Source organism: Scophthalmus maximus, chromosome 5 (genome assembly GCF_022379125.1).
Source record: "Scophthalmus maximus strain ysfricsl-2021 chromosome 5, ASM2237912v1, whole genome shotgun sequence".
NCBI classification, from domain to species: Eukaryota; Metazoa; Chordata; class Actinopteri; order Pleuronectiformes; family Scophthalmidae; genus Scophthalmus; species Scophthalmus maximus.
In genome coordinates this window covers 26,331,281-26,350,626 of record NC_061519.1, presented here as the reverse complement: position 1 = coordinate 26,350,626, position 19,346 = coordinate 26,331,281, and the positions used below count along the sequence as shown (strand labels likewise).

Here is a 19,346-nt window from a genome sequence, read left to right as displayed (position 1 = left end):
ACTCAGCAGGCGGTGACGGGAATATACCGGTTTTCATTTAATTTGTCAGGTGTAGTTTAAAATTAATAAAAACCAGTAGTGCTCAAATGAGTAATTCACCCTCTCCACCCCTCACTCTCTCTCACACACACACACACACACACACACACACACACATGCGCTTTTTGTCGGGGGGTGTGGCAGGAAAAGGGAGGTTAGGATTTCCAAACAGCTGTTACATAGTTGAACCGTGAGTCTCACCCGACTGACACACACACACACACACACACACACAGAGAGATGCTCCAGTCGTATACCTATCACCGATTGGCTCCCGTTCCCAAACAATTTCACAATTTCGCATAAAGCTCCCAACCTTCTGGAACGAAATGAGACGTCCCCGATCCACATGAGCTGAAAACCAAAAAAGGAAAGGGTCTGTGTTTAGTGGGCGTGACGCTACGGGCAGATGAAATATGATCCGAGGCCAGTTTGAATAATAATAACATTCCATAAGTATGCGGGTTTAATAGATGCTAAAAGTCGTTTATATAATTCTATCAGACAATATTCTACCTGGTCTGGAAAGTTATAATCTCCCATTTACCATGACTGCTGTGAGATTGAACGTAGGACGAAACCGTTCAAACAAAGTAATACGGCCGGATTGTGTATATGTGATTATATGTGATTATATGCGAGTATTTAATCGGCTAACGAAGAAGGTGCTGCGGTGATAATTGTGCCACGTCGATTTTATGGATCGATCCATTAATGAATACGTGAATTGTTCATCTCCCTCAGTCTCGTTCATCTTTGAGCCTTTTTGGTTTCAATCTCAAAGAATGTTCCTGCTCGTCTGATCTCTGAGTCACGTTTGCTGCTATTTCCTGTTTACTTCGAGCGAACGACTGTTTGAACTGTGTTTCTGTTTCTCTACATTCATATTCCGCCTCAGTCGTTTCTCTGTTGTTTCCCCCGTCGCCGCTGCCTGTTTTTATTGGCGTCACGATTCCTCCCCCTCCTCCTTTTAGTCCCCGGTCGCTGCTCAGTTGTACAGTTGGTGTACAGAAGCCGCCAGCTGTGATCAGTGCAACTGCACCGACCACAGAGCAGACGCACGTGTGGAGATGTACTTTGAATAAACCCGCAGACGGACAGTGTAAAACATACACAACCAACAATTTGTGTGTTCGGTTTACGTGATGTTCTTACGTCCCTCGCATCTTCACACTGTAAACCCCGACTCGCTCACTCAACTTTGTACTCGCTTTGCACAAAAAAAATTATTAAACATTTCTAGACGTCTACAAAAATGTTCACAACGCAGACAATATACGCCTTCAATGTTCACATTATACGTTAAACACTTTTTTTTCATTCAATTTCTACACATTTGGTCTTATTTATGTTTTGTTATATCATTCATAGTCATTTTTCATGATGTTTATGGTTAAACCGTAAAATGTCAAGCCTCAAATACATTTCTTTGTCATAAGGGTTTGATAATGAGTCACTGCCAAAATTCGTTTATATATATGTATATATATATATTTGCTGATATATTGGCTTCAGAAATACTTTACTCCTTAATATCAGTATCGGCATTGAACCCCCAAATATCCATTTCAATCGTTGTAAAAATAACTTTCTTCTTAAACCTTGCATTTAAAGGGTAATTTCTTTACAACTATATAATTAATATATTAACATATCTCCTCTCTGCTGCTACACTGAAGATTGTAGTAACTGTAGGACCTTGAAAAATCTAGCCCATCAGTCCATGAAGTAAATCACTGGGGGTCACTACGCTCCAGTCCTAGGTCAAAACTGTGGAATCATGGAGAATAACGCTTCTGTCTTCTTCTTCTTCTTCTTCTAAAAAACAAATCCAGGTCCATTATCCAGATGTGGAGCGAGTGGAGTGGCTGAATAAGGTACATACAGTACGAACACACACACACACACACACACACGCTCTCTCTAATACATCAGGCGCTCCTAGCCAGTTAGCTCGCAGAGGCAGACAGGTAGAGAGTATTAATAGCATCTGAATGTGGGGCTGATAGACCCTGACCCAGTACTGCTGTCTCCATGGAGAGAGGGAGGGGGGGAGAGCAGGGCTTATTGTAAATGTTTCAAAGTACTTCCAGTCATAAAACTAATGGACTCTGATGAGCAGGTGAAAGGCTTTTAAATATCCCATATCTGATGTAGTGGCGATGTTCATGTTGTTTTTGTCTTTAGTGGCTGTTGACAGGTTGGAGTTTGATTTCAGAGGAACAACGAGAAAAGTTTCATGTTCCGCAGCACAGAAAGTGTATTGCTGACAAAAAGTCTCGGCCTCATGTAACTTCATATTTTGGCTTTTTTTTGTTCTCGTATTTTGACCTTTGGTCCAATAATTTTGATTTCTCCACTCATATTTTGACTTGTAATCCCATATTTTGGCTTTTAATCTAATATTCTGAATTTTTGTCAATAATTTTTACTTCTTAACACATATTTTGAATTCTTATTTCACAATTGTAACTTTTTATCTCATATTTTTTACTTTTTACCTCAATTTTATGGACTTTATAATCTCATTCATTTTTGTTTAACCTTATATTTCAAATGTGCACTTTTTAGCTCATATAATTTCATCTTCTTTTAACAGTTTAGCCACAATCACAATTTTAACTTCCTTCCTTGCTGTAACGTGCAATATATGTTATAAATATGTAAATATATGATATGATAAAAATAATAAAACAATAATCATATGATGTTATAATAATAAGTAGTATTTCGAGAAAAACACAGAATTTCTGACATTTAAGTCGCATATTTACCACTTTATTTAGTTTTTTCCCATTTTGTTTCTCTTCCCAACCACACGTGGCGAAGTAAAACCCAGTGACCGTGTGAGATTTGGACGTGATATATTGATGTATATATATGTTTTGATTCTTTCTCCCCGTCTTCCTTCCTCCTCTCCCTCAGACGGTGAAGCAGATGTGGCCGTTCATCTGCCAGTTCGTGGACAAGCTGTTCAGGGAGACCATCGAGCCGGCGGTGAAGGCCGCCAACCCCCATCTCAGCTCCTTCTGCTTCACCAAGATCGACATGGGCAACAAGGTGAAGCGATGATGATGACGATGATGATGATGATGATATTACTACATGTCACATATTACCGCCTTCTTCTTCACACGTGACTCTTTAACTCTGCGGCTCATAGCTTCTGTCAAAGCGTAGCTGTTGAGATCTTTCATCGGTGTGTTTCTATTTGTGTCCACCTTCCGTGACTGAGGTTTTTCTCCCTGACTCCTGTCGTTTTCCGAACACTATTCGCTGGAGAACCCAAAGAAGCATCGTGAAAAGCTCCACTCTCCTTTTACCTACCGAGCTCTTTAAGCGTTATCCTTCATGTGCACTGAAAGGTTGAAGGTTGAAGGGTTGAGGTCGTGGTCATGTTTCGGGAAATGTTTGCTCACCTGTCACCTGTATTCTGTCACGTCCTTGTCTCTCCTGCAGCCGCTGCGGGTGAACGGGGTGAAAGTTTACACGGAGAACGTGGACAAGAGGCAGGTCATCATGGACCTGCAAATCAGGTACACGCCCACCCTCCGACCGAAGCATCTCACCAACCGGCCCGCTCATGAACTTCTACGGCAGAATGCTTCTGTTCGCGACGAACGCGAAAAGCGGCAAATTTCCGCGCGTTGCGTTACTCACGCGAGTTTGGCCGCAGGACCATTTGATGCTTGTTTTGCGCAAACGACGGGAATAACCACAACCGGCGAACATTCCGCCGTTCGATTCCTTCCACTTTCTCCGACAAGCCTCCTCTGATCGCACAAACACGCACAAAGTCGGACAGGAATGCCGATGGGAAAGCCACACAGAGCGGTTGTGCGAACGGGGCTTAAACGTCCAACTTCCTCGCTCACTTCCTGTCGAGCTCCTCTCCTTCCTCTTTGCGCCGGTCACGGTACAAATAGCAACTGGTGTCAAAAAGCTCGGGCTGCTCACACACAGACGGTGGTTTTATCTTCCACGTGTGACGACGCTAACTGGCTTTCGCCTCAACGCGTCACGCGAATATTTAGTACGAGTTCAAATGTCAACTCTTGCGAGCGAAGCCTATTTGGTCTCTACTCGCGTCCTTTGCATCCACTTTGTATGTAATCTACTGCATTTGGTGTGAACGCACCATGAAGCTGCTGATGATCCATATTTTTTTCTTGCGGTCAACAAATCCCATCATAACTCGACACAACCATCAACGTCTTAGTCTCAACACCTCTCTGACCTCCCTCCCTCCTCCGTGGCTCCCATAACTGGATTTTTAAATTTTTCTTCCTCTCAGTTTTATCGGGAACACAGAGATCGACGTGGACATCAAGAAGTACTACTGCAGAGCCGGGATCAAGAGTATTCAGGTATGAGATGTATAATATCAAAACACTCTTTTTCTGAGGGGGGGTCTGTGGCCGGGACAGAACAAGGAATTCGGAAAAAAAAATTCTCCCATTAACTTCAGAATGAAGTAAACCTGCAACAGTTAATCAATTAATCGATTAATAATCGACTACTAAATTAATTGACAACTAATTTGATAATAGATTAATCAGTTCAAGTAGTTTTTTGGAACAAAAAGTCAAAATTCTCCGATTTCAACTTCTTAAATATGAATATTTTCTGGTTTCTTCGTTCCTCTGTGACAGTGAACTGAATATCTTTGGTGTGTGGACAAAACAAAACAGCATCTTGGAGTTTTGGGCAAACACGATCAACATTTTTCACAATTTTATGAACCAAACAACTAATCGATAAATCAAGAAAATAATCGACAGATTAAAAGAAATAAAGTGACATGTCCCAGAACCAATGTCTTTAGATAATTTGTTATGTTTTTTTGTATTACACTTGCGATGATATAGATTTAAATAAGAAATCCAGCATATCCTCACATTTTCCATGATAAATCACAAAAGAAAATGAATGAGAATTAAAATGAGTTGATGGATCATTTTCTGTGGATTGATCATTGTTGAGCGGCCGATTGTCTCGGCAACAGGAAATAAAATAAAATCACTCATGAGGGTTCGGATGAATTGACACTCATGAGGGTTCGACCGTGACCGCCACAGTGACCCGTGACCTCTCCCGAGGCCGCTTTACATAACGTCGTGTTGACACCGGGCTGATAACGGGAGACGTTATCCGCTCGGCTGTTTGGCAGAGGATCAGGCCATATTTGCTTTTTCAGAGATCAGAGAGAAGAGTCTGAAAGATTTAGAGAGAGAGAGAGGAGAGAGAGGAGAGAGAGAGAGAGAGGAGAGAGAGAGGAGAGAGAGAGGAGAGAGAGAGAGAGGAGAGAGAGAGAGAGAGAGAGAGGAGAGAGAGAGAGAGAGAGAGGAGAGAGAGAGAGAGAGGAGAGAGAGAGAGAGAGAGAGAGAGAGGAGAGAGGAGAGAGAGAGGAGAGAGGAGAGAGAGAGAGAAGAGAGAGAGAGAGGAGAGAGAGGAGAGAGAGAGGAGAGAGAGAGGAGAGAGGAGAGAGAGAGAGAGAGGAGAGAGAGAGGAGAGAGAGAGAGGAGAGAGAGAGAGGAGAGAGAGAGAGAGAGGCTTACATTTTAATGCTGACGGCCGTGGGTCGTTTCTGATTCTGAGAGATAAATACGTCACTGACTGGGATAGGGACGGGGGAACACCATGCACTGACCACTTGTTGATCCGCGTAAATAAACCAGAAATCTCCTCAATATATTTGTCTTCTCGTAATAAATACTTGTACTGGTAGCAGAAGTATTCCACGGTCTCCGTCTTCCTGACTCTCTCCTCTGGTTCAACTCATCCTTTTTGTAAACGCATCCTGCGTCAGGCAGGAATTAGCCCCCGGAGGTCAGTGAGGATAGACAACAGGCGACTGTATCTCCCATCTTTTCCACATTTCCATGGGCAAAATGCTGGGATTTGATCACTCAGACTGAGCTGCAGCACCAAACTTGGTGCTGCAGACGTGCGGTGCACATATCAGAGGTTTGAGTCACTGCAGCCCCTGAGAAAAAACAACGCCCGCATCAACGAGGAGCTCCGAGGGGAAACGCTCACGTACAGTTAGAGCTGCGACAGTTAATCCATCAGTAATCGACTGCCAAATGAATCGCCGACTATTTTCATAATCGATAATCAGTTCAAGTGGTTTGTGATGAAATAAAAAGTCTAAATTCTCTGATTTCAGCTTCATAAATCTGAATATTTTCTGGTTTCTTTGCTCCTCTATGACAGGAAAACTATATATTTTTGGTGTGTGGACAAAGCAAACATCATGTTGGGGTTTTTGGGAAACATCATCTGCATTTATCACCATTTAATGGAGCAAATAAATAATCGATTAATTGAGGAAATAATCGACAGATTAATCGAAAATGAAAATAATCGTTAGTTGCAGCCTTAACTTACATTACAGCTTTGTGTTTAAATTAAGAAAAACTTTGACCTGCACCTTTTTTTTGGGGGGGGGCTTTTGCTTCTGTGATAAATCTCTGTATGACTCGCGTCAGCCTTTCACTGTCTGATGTTAGCAGAGACAGTGAAATGAAAGTCAGACTTTTCAAGTCTGACTAAACCGACTGATTTCATATAATGTTGATAATATTTAATGTTTTTTTTTTTTCTTCCCCTGTTCAGCTTAATGGAGTGATGAGAGTGGTGATGGAGCCCCTGCTGGGGGACATGCCTCTGATCGGTGCTCTGTCCGTCTTCTTCCTCAAGAAACCAGTGAGTGCAATCGAACCTTTCACCCTTTAACCTCATCCTCACGCTGTGTGTGTGTGTGTGTGTGTGTGTGTGTGTGTGTGTGTGTGTGTGTGTGTGTGTGTGTGTGTGTGTGTGTGTGTGTGTGTGTGTGTGTGTGTGTGTGTGTGTGTGTGTGTGTGTGTGTGTGTGTGTGTGTGTGTGTGTGTGTGTGTGTGTGTGTGTGTGCGTGCGTGCGTGCGTGCGTGCGTGCGTGCGTGCGTGCGTGCGTGCGTCAGAATGTACAGTATATAGGCCTGTCACGATAACAACTTTCTGTTGGAAGATATATTCTCTCCAGAAATTATTGTGATAACCAATATAATTGTCATTTAAAGAAAAACTCATTTTTGCTACTGAATCACGTGAGCGCTATAAACTTAGAGGTCGATTGTACATGTGAATCTTTGCTCTTCACCGACACGATATTTATAGTATATTTAACATAAATAACATATTTCAGACTGGGAATTGTTTTTTTTTAACATTAAATTGTCTAGACCAGTGATAAAAATCTGCCTCAGGACAGATATTGTTAAGTGTGTTTGTGAGTCAAAGTGTGTGTGAACACGAGTTGGGGATGTTCTGGTTGCGGCGGTCACTAAAAATGATCGGGTATCATCTAGGCCTGTCACGATAACTACCTTTTGTTTTGCGATATATCGTCCCAGAAATTATCGCGATAAACAAAATTATCGTCATTTTAGGATCATTTTTAAAAATACTGAATCATGTGCATTGGTCCGACGGGATTTGTGTTGCCGCTGAGAGAAATGTTTTCCAGGGTTTAGAATTGCGTTTTAGACAAAACAAGCAATTTGAAAAATACTAAGAAATCCATATTTAATATACCAAACCAGTAGCTGATCAATCACACGACGATAACAGCTGAAAGGACTGAAGCAGCGAGACTCGTGTCAACAAACACGCCTGTAGACACAACGGCCGTTATTGAGGTCAATGAAAAATGATTGAGTTCAGATTCATGTATCGTTCGATAAGTCAATAACGTTAATTACCGTGACAGGCCTCAAGTTATTCAGACTGCAGTTCTGTCTGTTTGAAGAACATGGCTCTGCTCCTATAAACTCTGACCAACCACCGTCTTCCTGAACGCTGCCCTGGCTCCCGTCCTCCATTATCAGTGGCGTTCCTTCTCCCTGAATCGTCGTCTTCCTTCCTGTGCATCAACACATTTTATCTTCCAGATTTGGGCTTTGATAATGTCATGTGAACATGTCGTTCCTCCTCCTGTTTTTTTTTTTTTTGCTGCTGATAGTGATTTTATCCTGTTTATTGTTTATTTTATAGCGTATAGTTCATTTATTAGGACCCCCCCCCCCCCATTGGCTCGTCTTCCTGGACGCCACCTTAAAAAAAACTCATACATTTAACATAGAACAAATTTGAAACCATACAACTGGAGGACCCCCCCCAAAAAAATAAAATCAAAACTATAATCATATTTGAAATCAGAAAAACGGTTAGCATCATTCAATTAGTTCGTGGCCTACAGGTGACACCAGCCGCCTACGTAGAAACCTCTATGTATTAGCTTTTCGCAAAACTATTCTTGCAAATTGTTCCATGTAACAGTTAGCGTGAATAACAGACTTGCCTTTACTCAGTCTGTTGCTGTTGGCCAGAGTAGTCGCCTATGAATCTCGTAGAACCGTGGAACACTTGTGAAGATCTCAGACGGGACACTGTTTTGCTCGGTTACCTGCCGCGACCCGGTGTTATCATCCCGATCGCAAGGGGGCGGCTCCAAGTTCGTCATGTTCACACCTGAGAATTATGACCGCTCGTGATGGGATCGTCACTCCGGCCGAACTGAGACGGCGAACGCTACGTTAGCAATGTTAGCATGCTAGCAGTTACAGTACCTCCTGTGAACATGAAAAAATTGGCAATTTAAACGTCAAAAGTGGAATTTCTGCCCTGAACAAATTGTCTGATGAAAAACAAATTATACAGCTATTTTATTTTAATTTTAATTTGTCATGACATCTCTAGTCTTATCCAAGTGTCAAGCCACCGTGACGCCACCCGCTGCCGCTTCGAAGCCTCACATGTCTGGACCCCTATAGAAAATTACTTATTTTTTGCAACCGGTGAGTCGCTCTCTGCTGGGGATTGTAGAGAATACAGGCTTCAGGCACTCCCGAATTGGCTTCATTTTCCGGACCCGGTGACTACGTCCATAGTCTGTGGTCTTATCTTGATCTGGATCACCTAGGTCACAGATGACAGACACACATGGCAGGTTGTAAAATCACCATTGTGCGAACTGCACTTATTTTCTCTTTTCCAAACAGTTTCCTGTGATCGTGTGAAGCCTCTGGTCTCCGATTCATCATCAGATCCCACACGTAGTTTGCTCTACACAGTTGAAAGTAAATCTGTGGCTGGTTGCAATCGCAGTCTCCGGAAAGTATTTCTTTATTGCCGCAACAAGTCTGGCGGCATTCTGTACCGGCAGTTAAAGTTATATTTGTAACGTGTGGTTACAGCAGTCGTGGCCGAAAGTTGCCAAAATCATTTCCTTTGTCCATAGTTGACTGGTGCATTGTTTACATGGTGACATCAGACTCGCATACCAAGTCATACTCTGCCCTTATATGTGGTATACGTTACTTCAACGTCTCACGCCTGAATGGCGGCCAGCAGCAGTGATATGAGGTTTGAACAAAGTTTAGGTGCTTTTACTCTGACTGGGAAATGTACGAAGCTTTTTCTGTCACATTCAAACACTGCCGGAAGAGCCCCACCTGGCCCTAGCCCTCCGTTTTGCCTGATCCTGCCGTTTTGACCGATCCCGCGTACGATAGGGGGTCCCCATTTCTTCTGAAGATCAAGGGGGTAGGGACTGATAACCTCTACCCCTTCAGACGTAGGATAGGGGGTCCCCATTTCTTCTGAAGATCAAGGGGTAGGGACTGATAACCTCTACCCCTTCAGACGAAGGGTAGGGTGTCCCATTTCTTCTGAAGATCAAGGGGGTAGGGATTGATAACCCCTACCCCTTCAGACGTAGGGTAGGGTGTCCCATTTCTTCTGAAGATCAAGGGGTAGGGATTGATAAACCCTACCCCTTCAGACGTGGGGTAGGGTGTCCCATTTCTTCTGAAGATCAAGGGGGTAGGGGTTATCAATCCCTACCCCTTCAGACGTAGGGTAGGGTGTCTCATTTCTTCTGAAGATCAAGGGGTAGGGATTGATAAACCCTACCCCTTCAGACGTGGGGTAGGGTGTCCCATTTCTTCTGAAGATCAAGGGGGTAGGGGTTATCAATCCCTACCCCTTCAGACGTAGGGTAGGGTGTCTCATTTCTTCTGAAGATCAAGGGGTAGGGATTGATAACCCCTGCCCCCTCAGACGTAGGGTAGGGTGTCCCATTTCTTCTGAAGATCAAGGGGGTAGTGGTTATCAATCCCTACCCCTTCAGACGTAGGGAAGGGTGTCTCATTTCTTCTGAAGATCAAGGGGTAGGGATTGATAACCCCTACCCCTTCAGACGCAAGGTGGTCAGACATGGAAATGGGACGGACCCTAACCGTCTTAGAACAGTGGCACATGGGCATGCTGACCATAGGTAGGCGAGGATCGAACTGCCGATTTTCTGGTCCAAAAAACATAACGTGGTAGTATTTTTTTGTTACTACAGTTTTTGCACTTGTGCAGATATTTCAGCGTCACTTTTTACCTCTCTGCTCTTCATTTGCTTCAGCTGTAATAACGGGCTTCCGGCGTTTGACCTTTTAAGCCTCTTTCAGCTTTGCGGTCATTTTTAATCTCAGACACACACACACACACCAACACACACACACACACACACACACACACACACTCACCCATGATCCAACTTCTATATTTTCAAACACAATCATTCGGACGGACATCGGGTCATGCTAGTCCACAACCGTCGACCCTTTTATTGTGCATGGCGAGAGTTTACGGAGACAGTGTTGGAAAACGAGATCAGGTGAAGTCGTGTGCAATAACCGATCGGCTCCAAAAGTGAATCATCTGGAGATATAACCCCCCTAGTGATGTTCCCACCAGTTTTTGTGAAAATGCATCCTTGTGCACTTTTATATTTGACTAAATTATATTTCCTTCGTCTTTCAGTTGCTGGACATCAACTGGACGGGACTCACAAACATGCTGGACATTCCCGGTGTCAAGTAAGTAAGTGTGTGTGTGTGTGTGTGTGTGTGTGTGTGTGTGTGTGTGTGTGTGTGTGTGTGTGTGTGTGTGTGTGTGTGTGTGTGTGTGTGTGTGTGTGTGTGTGTGTGTGTGTGTGTGTGTGTGTGTGTGTGTGTGTGTGTCTGTGTGTGTCTGTGTGTGTGTGTCTGTGTGTCTGTGTCTGTGTGTTGTTAATCTTTAAGTAGTTTGGTTACATGTTTGTGTCTGTGCATCATTTGTTGTTGTCCTCGTCTGTGCATCAAATGGTTTTAACTAGAATGAATCAGTTACCACACACACACACACAGCTGCTTGTTCGCTCCCTGAAGAATTGTGTAAAGCCACCTGGTTATGATTATCAAAGGAATCTGCGTGTGCGTGCGTGTGTGTGTGTGTGCGTGTAATACAGATATGATGTCATGTGTCTACTCTGTCTCCTTGTGGACGTGCTTTCACACGGTTGACTTAAATACTGTATTTTGCATTGCGCACACACACAAACACACGCGCACATACCACACACACACACACACACACACACAAGTTTGAGGTAAGCCGTCACCTCCTCTCACCTTTGACCTCTGACCACGCTGCGGAGGATGGAGATCAGTGTTTTGGTTAATATCTTCAACATGATTAATAAATAATGAGCATCATGTTCTTCATTAATCGTGAGAAATGTACGAATATTTCTCGCGATTAATGATGATCTAATATATACTAAAAATATATTCATGGCCCACGAAAACAATTCTCACTTGTAAAACAGAAAAAAACTGTAAAGGCTTTTACTAACCTCGCTGTCGTATCTCAGCTTAAAGGAAAAAATAAAATAAAAAGCGTTTTTGTAGGAAAACTAAAGTCCGGATTTATTGTCAGTAGCGATGATGAATGACACGGTTTCCTGCTCAGTTGCAGCGGGAACATCGTGCTGGTGGTTCAAAGAGGACCTGGGGTCAGAGCGGAATATCTGCCTCTGCTGCCGAAAACCATTACTTTGACTTCCGGATCATAGGATGGATCAGGACTCTCTATCTGCTGAGTGATGGTATTTTTAGCATTGTGATTATGAGAGGAGCAGCGAGCGCAGACAGAAATGTGATGTCGGGAGGATTTGTCGACAGCGTTTCCCTCCGACGGGGACTCGTCAATCTTTGACTCGTCAGTTTTTTTATTAAGTTTTCTTATGTTGTCGGCTTCTTTATTTCACATGAAAATAGTCCGGATGACACTTTAGTTGGGGAGAAGAAAAGATAAGAGGTTATTTTACAGGTCGCCATGAAAACGCACCATGAACGCTTATTAGTTCTCATCTTTATGACTTTTTAAAATATTTTTTAGCTTTGTTCTGGCGTGTGACTTCAGACCAGCCGCTCGTCGTCGTCTTGTGGCTCAGTCCACGAGTGAGCGAATGTTGTCAGACGCACCAAGTCCGAAAAAAAACGTCCGCAGAATATGCGGCCCGGTGATTGTCCGAGTCGAGACGTGTTCACAACAGCGTGTCTGACAGCTGCTGTACGTTTCGCTTCCACGTCACTGTGACCGAAATATTTACTTTGGATTGATAATCATGTCAATAAATCAAACACTACAGACGTCACAGCTGGAGCTGCGACAGTTAATCCATTAGTAATCGACTGCTAAATTAATCGGCAACTATTTTCATAATATATTAATCGGTTCACGTAGTTTTTATGGATTTCAGCTTCTTAAATGTGAATATTTTCTGGTTTCTTTGCTCCGCTGTGACAGTGAACTGAATATCTTTGGTGTTTGAACAAAACAAAACATCATCTCTGAGTTTTGGGGAAACACGCTCGACATTTTTCACAACTTTATGACATTTTATGGACCAAACATCTAATCGATCAATCCAGAAAATAATCGACAGATTAATAGATAATGAAAAGAATCGTTAGTTGCAGCCCTAGTTACAGTATTTGGCTCATGAAGTTCATCAAAATTTGCCTTCTTCCAATATTTGTTGAAACATTTCTCTTGCAGCGAGCGAGCGAGTGAATATGGACCTCGTGGCGGCGCAGGAGGAATATGATTTTTTTGAAAACTTTTAATCAGGTTTTAATCTTTTTATTAATGCTGCATTAAGCCTCGACCGTGGCACCGTTCTGTTCTCTGCTCTGTGGTTGTTCCTCCGACTGAGCCGCTGCTTGTTTTCCTGCTGCGTCACAGTTTGTAGAAACTCGCTGCCGTTTTCCGAAAGACTCCGCCCTGTGAAATGAAGCTCTCCTTGTCCGACGGGTTTGTGTGTGTGTGTGTGTTTCTTCTCTGAGCTACAGACCTGCCTGACCCCACCCTGTGTGTGTGTGTGTGTGTGTGTGTGTGTGTGTGTGTGTGTGTGTGTGTGTGTGTGTGTGTGTGTGTGTGTGTGTGTGTGTGTGTGTGTGTGTGTGTGTGTGTGTGTGTGTGTGTGTGTGTGTGTGTTCCTTGAGCTACAGACCAGCTACTCATGTTTCCTCTGTAATTATTTGCATTTTGCCCTTAAAACAGCAGGAAACCACTTTGTGTGTGTGTGTGTTCAAACATCCATTTCTTTTTTCTTTTTTTCTAATTGGATATCACCTGTTCATGCTGTACACATACTGTAGAGATAAACACACACACACGCACACACACCTGCTTATGAAACATAAATGATGGTTACACCACAATATAATAACTAAAATAAACACCAAAGACATGCTGGGATATGTGGGACAGGAAGCAGAATGGCTGTTGGTGAGCTGAACAGAAATAAAATTAGTTTTCAAACCGACCCGAGCATCAGGCGGCGGCTCCTCTAAGGGGGGGCGAGTTAAGTCTTACATTGAAACGATGCAGCAGAGTTCTGAAGCAGGAGGCTGCCGCCCTCTAGAGGAGGTCTGGTGCATGTCACGGTGGTGTGAGGACTGAAGAGGGTGATGAAAGTATATGACTCTACATTTCTTGACATTTCTATCAGCACAACAACAGGCAGCGCTGCAGCTTCGGTTTCCAATCAACATTGATCAACATGAGAATCTTCATATAACTCATAAGATGACAGATAAAAAAAAAATAGAAAAGGTCTCCAAACAAATAGTTTTCTTCAGTGACAAATGTTTCCAGTTGTCTATCCTCTGGTTTTTAATCTGTACGAGTCACACCTCCGTTTTACCTCCACTTTTCACATATTCATTTATTTTTTTGTCCCATTCTTTCTCTGTCTGTCCTCCGTCCTCCTTCCCCCGTCCTCTGTCCTTCTCAGTGGTTTATGTGACAACATCATCCAGGACATCATCTACAGCTACCTGGTCCTGCCCAACTCCATCAAAATACCCCTGGTGGGAGAGGCCGCGCTGGCCCAGCTGCGCTTCCCCATTCCCAAGGTAAAACACACACGCACACGCACACGCACACGCAACTTTTCCCCAGTTGAATTCAGGTTAGCTTTCATATCGCCAGATATTCACAAGTTGTGTTAAATCTATCGTGGAAGTCCTCCGCTTTCCAGCGCACACTCAAATGTGACATCATTTCAGAGATGTGTTCCTCCTGCACTTCTTTTTTCCCGCCCCTCCATAACCTCCACCCCGTCCCCTCAGGGCGTCCTGAGGATCCACTTCATCGAGGCCCAGGACCTGCTGAGCAAAGACAAGATGCTGGGCGGGCTCATCAAAGGCAAGTCCGACCCGTACGGCGTCGTCCAGGTCGGGACGCAAGTCTTCAAGAGCAAGGTCATCCACGAGACCCTCAACCCAAAATGGAACGAGGTGTACGAGGTGAGCGGGGGGAAGTTATCGTGTGAACTGAAAAATGTTGTTTAATGTTCTGCATTTACAACTGGGGTTTTCTTTTATACCTCTTTCATTTAGAGCTACAGTGTTTAATATGTAGTCCATAACTCTGTGTTCATATATGATTTAGGTATAGTTCCATGAGGTGGACCCGACCTCCGTGTGAGTCTCCATGTTTCTACATCCTGTTGAACACAGTTGTTGATCTAAACGGTCCTGAATACGTCGCGTTCACGTTGAATTTTCAGACGCTGCGGGAAACCGGAAATGGAAACAGCGGTGCGCCGACATAAAGTGTCCCCTGTCGGTCGCTCGGTTGGTTGCAGGTTTGGCGCCAGAAAATTACAAAAGTTACACACTGGGACCAAACGCAAAGCAAATTTTTAGGGAGTCCTTTTTATTGCCTGGACACAAAATATTTTGTCCGTTCTCTTTCGGACGCTTTTGACGTCACTGACGTCGGCAGAATCTCAACGCTAGTTGGCTCTCCTGACATCTCATCGTGTTTGCTGCGAACGCACCATACGATGAAAGTCTTTGTGAATTCATTAGTCCGGTCTCTATATTTTCTCGACGTACAGTACATGTGTGGGATGTAACTGTACCAGCAGCTTCAGCCTCAGTCAGGGTGTTTCTGTCAAGGCCTGTGTGTGTGAAGTGTGTGTGAAGCTCATGTTGATCTACCTGCGCTCTCAGTGTCTGGTGTACAGTCACTCAGGACCGAACGTGGGCGTCGAGCTGTTTGATGAAGACCCTGATAAAGACGACTTCCTGGGAAGGTACAGCTGAACTTACATTCTAAATTCACTTCCATATATGTATATATATTTTGTCACTTTCTTTTACTCCACATCACTGTTGCTACGGTTACTCCTGCCGGCCACACTACTATTCAAGTGTCCAAAAAAAAAACGCAGCTGGAATAGGGAAAATTTTAAAAACATTTCTCTAACAAGTTTTCCTATGTTTTAGTTTTAGAACATCATTTACTGAAGAAAATGGAACAGAAGTTGGATTTTGTGCTTTTCACAGAATCTTCTATGCAGATGAGCTCAGGTTGTGTGACTCCAAATTCATACGTCAAGCGAAAAAAGTTTCTTAAATGTGTTTCACATCGATGTAATTAGAAAATCTTTGGGGGGTTTCGGACTTTTGGTCGGACAAAATTAGAATTTTTAAAGTTTTCACCTTGGATCCTGTCATTTTTTAACTTGTTTTATTTCACTTTTTACTTCCGCTTTATTCAGGAAATAACTAGTTGCAGCTAATGACACTAATTCAACATTACTTTGTTGTTGAAAGGAAAAGTTCTACTGTGACCTGTGCTCACACTTCAGTGTGCTGCAATAAGGATGGTTGCACATATAGATTTAAGGAGTTAATGAATTATCTAAGTGCTTTATTTATATATATATATAGCCTGGTTCACACACGAGCCCTTCAGTGAAAGTTCCCTTCTCTTTGTGACTTTGTGTTTTTCAGTCTGGTGATTGACCTGGCCGAGGTGCAGAAGGAGCAGAGAGTGGACGAGGTAAATCGTTTGGTCCCGTACGCTCACCGCTGTGGTGATTTGTCCTTTTATTTTATCTCCTTCCTTTAAGAAGCAGTGACCAGCACCGAGCAAAAAAAAACCACATTTTGAAATAACATATTAGAAGAAATTAAATCAAATAAAAATAGATATAGAAAAAGAAGAAAATAAAAACCCTTTTCAATAATTCAGGAATACACTAAAACCTTTGGCCGATATGTTTCAGAGGCTCAGCGAAATTCCCAAATTGAGAGACTTTGAAAATTCGTGGAATAAATTAGAAATCAAAATATTAACTAGAATAAGAACTAACAACTTTGGTTTCTATGACGGAGTTTTAGGGCCAGATTGAAAAGAAAAATAAAGTCGGAATATTATGAGAATTAAGTCTTGATTTTTCTATAAAAATTTAAATTGTATTTAATATTATATTACGCAAATAAACAGCAACCCAGGAAACAGAAGTGAGCCCTGGCAACAGATACTTCTGGTGTCGTAACTTAACGTGACAACAGGAACGTTAACGTCATGTCATCACTGTTAAACGTTTGTTATTCCTAGACTGAAGTTACAGCTTCACAAACTTTCTCCACGTTCTTCATTTCAACGCACGGGACTGATCTTCTGACATTTCTCCACTGAAATAAAACAGACACCAAGTTTTACGACTTTAATCTCATAATATTTTGACTTTGTTATTGCAATATTATGAATATGCAATATATATCGCGACTTGATTTTTCATGATATTATGACCCTAACACTCGGTCGTAGGTTTCTTAGCTCTATTTATTTATTTTTATAAATACACAATGAATAAAAATAAATAGTGGTTTTATCCTCATTGATATTAAAGACCCAGTTCTACTTTTTTTCTTTTCTTCAAACAAACTAGTTATCGATGGAGGTTTTTTTCCCTCTCATATTAAAATGTTGACGCTAACCGACATTCGTGTGCCGTCAGTGGTTTGTCCTGGAGGACGTGGCCTCGGGGAAGCTGCACCTCAGGCTGGAGTGGTTGTCGCTGCTGCCCTCGCCTGAGAAGCTGGACCAGGTACAGTAACCGGCGTCGCTGCACCTGTTCAAAAAGCAGGAGCGCTTCGTTCGCATACAGTCGTATCACCGTGTCGCTGACCCCTTGTCCCTCCCCATGAACCCCGCCAGGCGCTGATGAGCATCAAGGCCGACCGCGGCCAAGCCAACGACGGCCTGTCGTCCGCGCTGCTCGTCGTCTTCCTGGATTCAGCCAGGAACCTGCCGGTGAGTGAGTCCGGTGGAAAACGCCGCGGCGCTTTTAACCTCCGCCGACCGCTTTCCAGACTCTTCTTACAGATGAGAAGCATCATAAGGAGTATCTGGCTCTGTGACCGACTGTGTAGACGAAACGCTGCGGTGATGTTGTCGATCAGTAATCAGATTCAAAAGGTCTTGAAGCCGAAAAGAACAAAACGGTGACAGGGAATAGATACAAGACGAGGACAAGAATCGTAAGTTAATACTTTCATGTGACGTGGGTGACATCTGTTTGTTTTTATTAATGTATACTTTGGACTCAATATCTCATCCTTCCATTAAATCAAGGAAGATTTAAAGAAACGCTCTACAACTTCAAAACATTTGACATCCAGTATTATTTTGTCGGTGTTCGCTCGCTTGTCTACTTCCTGAACTTCTTCTTCTGCTCTTCATTCATTCATTCGTTCTTTCATCTTCCCTCTGTCTTGTCCTAAAGGTGCAGTCGTAAAAAGACTATCAAGAATTCTTGCGTATTATCTAAATGTCATTTAGATTCGATGAAGTATTTCACCTTTGGCTTTTTCAATTTAACGCCACCCTTCAGGAAATCACTTCTTCTTCGCTGCCCTGGTTTTCGCCGGTGTCAATTCAGCGCAACGGCTGTTTTTTGGAAAGACGAAGAAGAAGAAGAAGAAGAAGAACAAGTGATTTCCAGGAAGAAACACTTTTAATTGGATTACACAGCAGATCAAATCTGATACGTGAAAACATGTTTCCACCTCGGCAGTGCAGTGGCCTCACCTTCCTCTTTTCAGCCTCCTCTTCTCCTCTCCTCCTCCTCCTCCTCCTCCTCCTCCTCCTCCCCTCCCCCCTCTGAAGAGCGTCTTCGAGGGGAACTTGGGCTCTGGCTACTTAAAAGAGCGGCGGGCCGCGGGCCTGGTGTTTTGCGAGAACACCGCCTCTCTCTATAGGACCTTATTCGTGAGTCCGCCGGCTGTTTCTTCTGCATCCTAGACTGAAGTCTTGAGGTCGTTGTTCCTTTATTTTTTTTGTTGTTGCTCCCTCTGCCTGTGTTTTTGGTTTTGAAGTGTCTGCCTGATGAGCATGAATCACCACTAGTGCATGGGTTGAATCGTCTATTGTCATTACTCAACATGGATGTTGTTTTTTTTTGCTGGAGTTCATGACTGGAAAGCAACGAGGGTTCATGACGATCAAACGCCTCTGTTTTCCCCTCACAAAAGGAATTATTGATCCCCGCAGGATTAGTCTGATACATCACATCACTAATAATCATCTTACTCAGATTGTCGGTTTCTCTCTTTTACTCCCAAGAAAGATGTTGAGGTTTTTCTGCCTCGCTGCGAACACGGATCATATTTCAGTTTGAGGCGTAAAAGGATTAAATCAATACTTTTATAATACCAGAAATATATTGAATAGTCCTTTAAGATAATATTGTTGGTTTTGTCAGCTTCTGCCATCTGTCCCTACATTTAGTCCAAGTCAACTTTTTATTTTCTCTGTTATAAATCAACAAAAACACTTTATTCTTCAATCTTGTCTTAGTTAAAGGAAATTATTTTATTACGGTTTTATTTGATGAAAGTTGTTATTATATCAATTAGTCCTCAGTAAATTCATTATTGACGACAAAAACTTAATGGATGAACTGACAAAAGGTTTAATGTATTTTTTTTGTTAAGACCCAAGTGAAAATTATTTTCAATTTTACTCATTTCAGAATAAAATCCATCATGCAAATTTTAATCTGCAGGAGGTGAACTGGCCTCAGTATTAAAAACATATGATTAAGAAGACAGGAAAAAAAGTTTGTAATTCTGCCTCTCACCATA

At 42.8% G+C, this 19,346-nt stretch overlaps 1 protein-coding gene across 2 annotated transcripts in view; it reads left to right on the top strand.

Annotated features, from left to right (window-relative positions):
- esyt2a (extended synaptotagmin-like protein 2a) overlaps positions 1-19,346 on the top strand; it is a 36,323-nt gene that overhangs the window by 7,466 nt on the left and 9,511 nt on the right. For both annotated transcript variants that reach the window (XM_035634209.2, XM_035634207.2), the window contains exons 3-14: positions 1,875-1,916; positions 2,965-3,099; positions 3,499-3,575; positions 4,334-4,406; positions 6,658-6,747; positions 10,894-10,949; positions 14,195-14,315; positions 14,532-14,708; positions 15,420-15,502; positions 16,206-16,254; positions 17,219-17,308; positions 17,419-17,514. In XM_035634209.2, the coding sequence (XP_035490102.2) occupies positions 1,875-1,916; positions 2,965-3,099; positions 3,499-3,575; positions 4,334-4,406; positions 6,658-6,747; positions 10,894-10,949; positions 14,195-14,315; positions 14,532-14,708; positions 15,420-15,502; positions 16,206-16,254; positions 17,219-17,308; positions 17,419-17,514 (1,089 nt within the window). The remainder of the gene's footprint in view (positions 1-1,874; positions 1,917-2,964; positions 3,100-3,498; positions 3,576-4,333; positions 4,407-6,657; positions 6,748-10,893; positions 10,950-14,194; positions 14,316-14,531; positions 14,709-15,419; positions 15,503-16,205; positions 16,255-17,218; positions 17,309-17,418; positions 17,515-19,346) is intronic.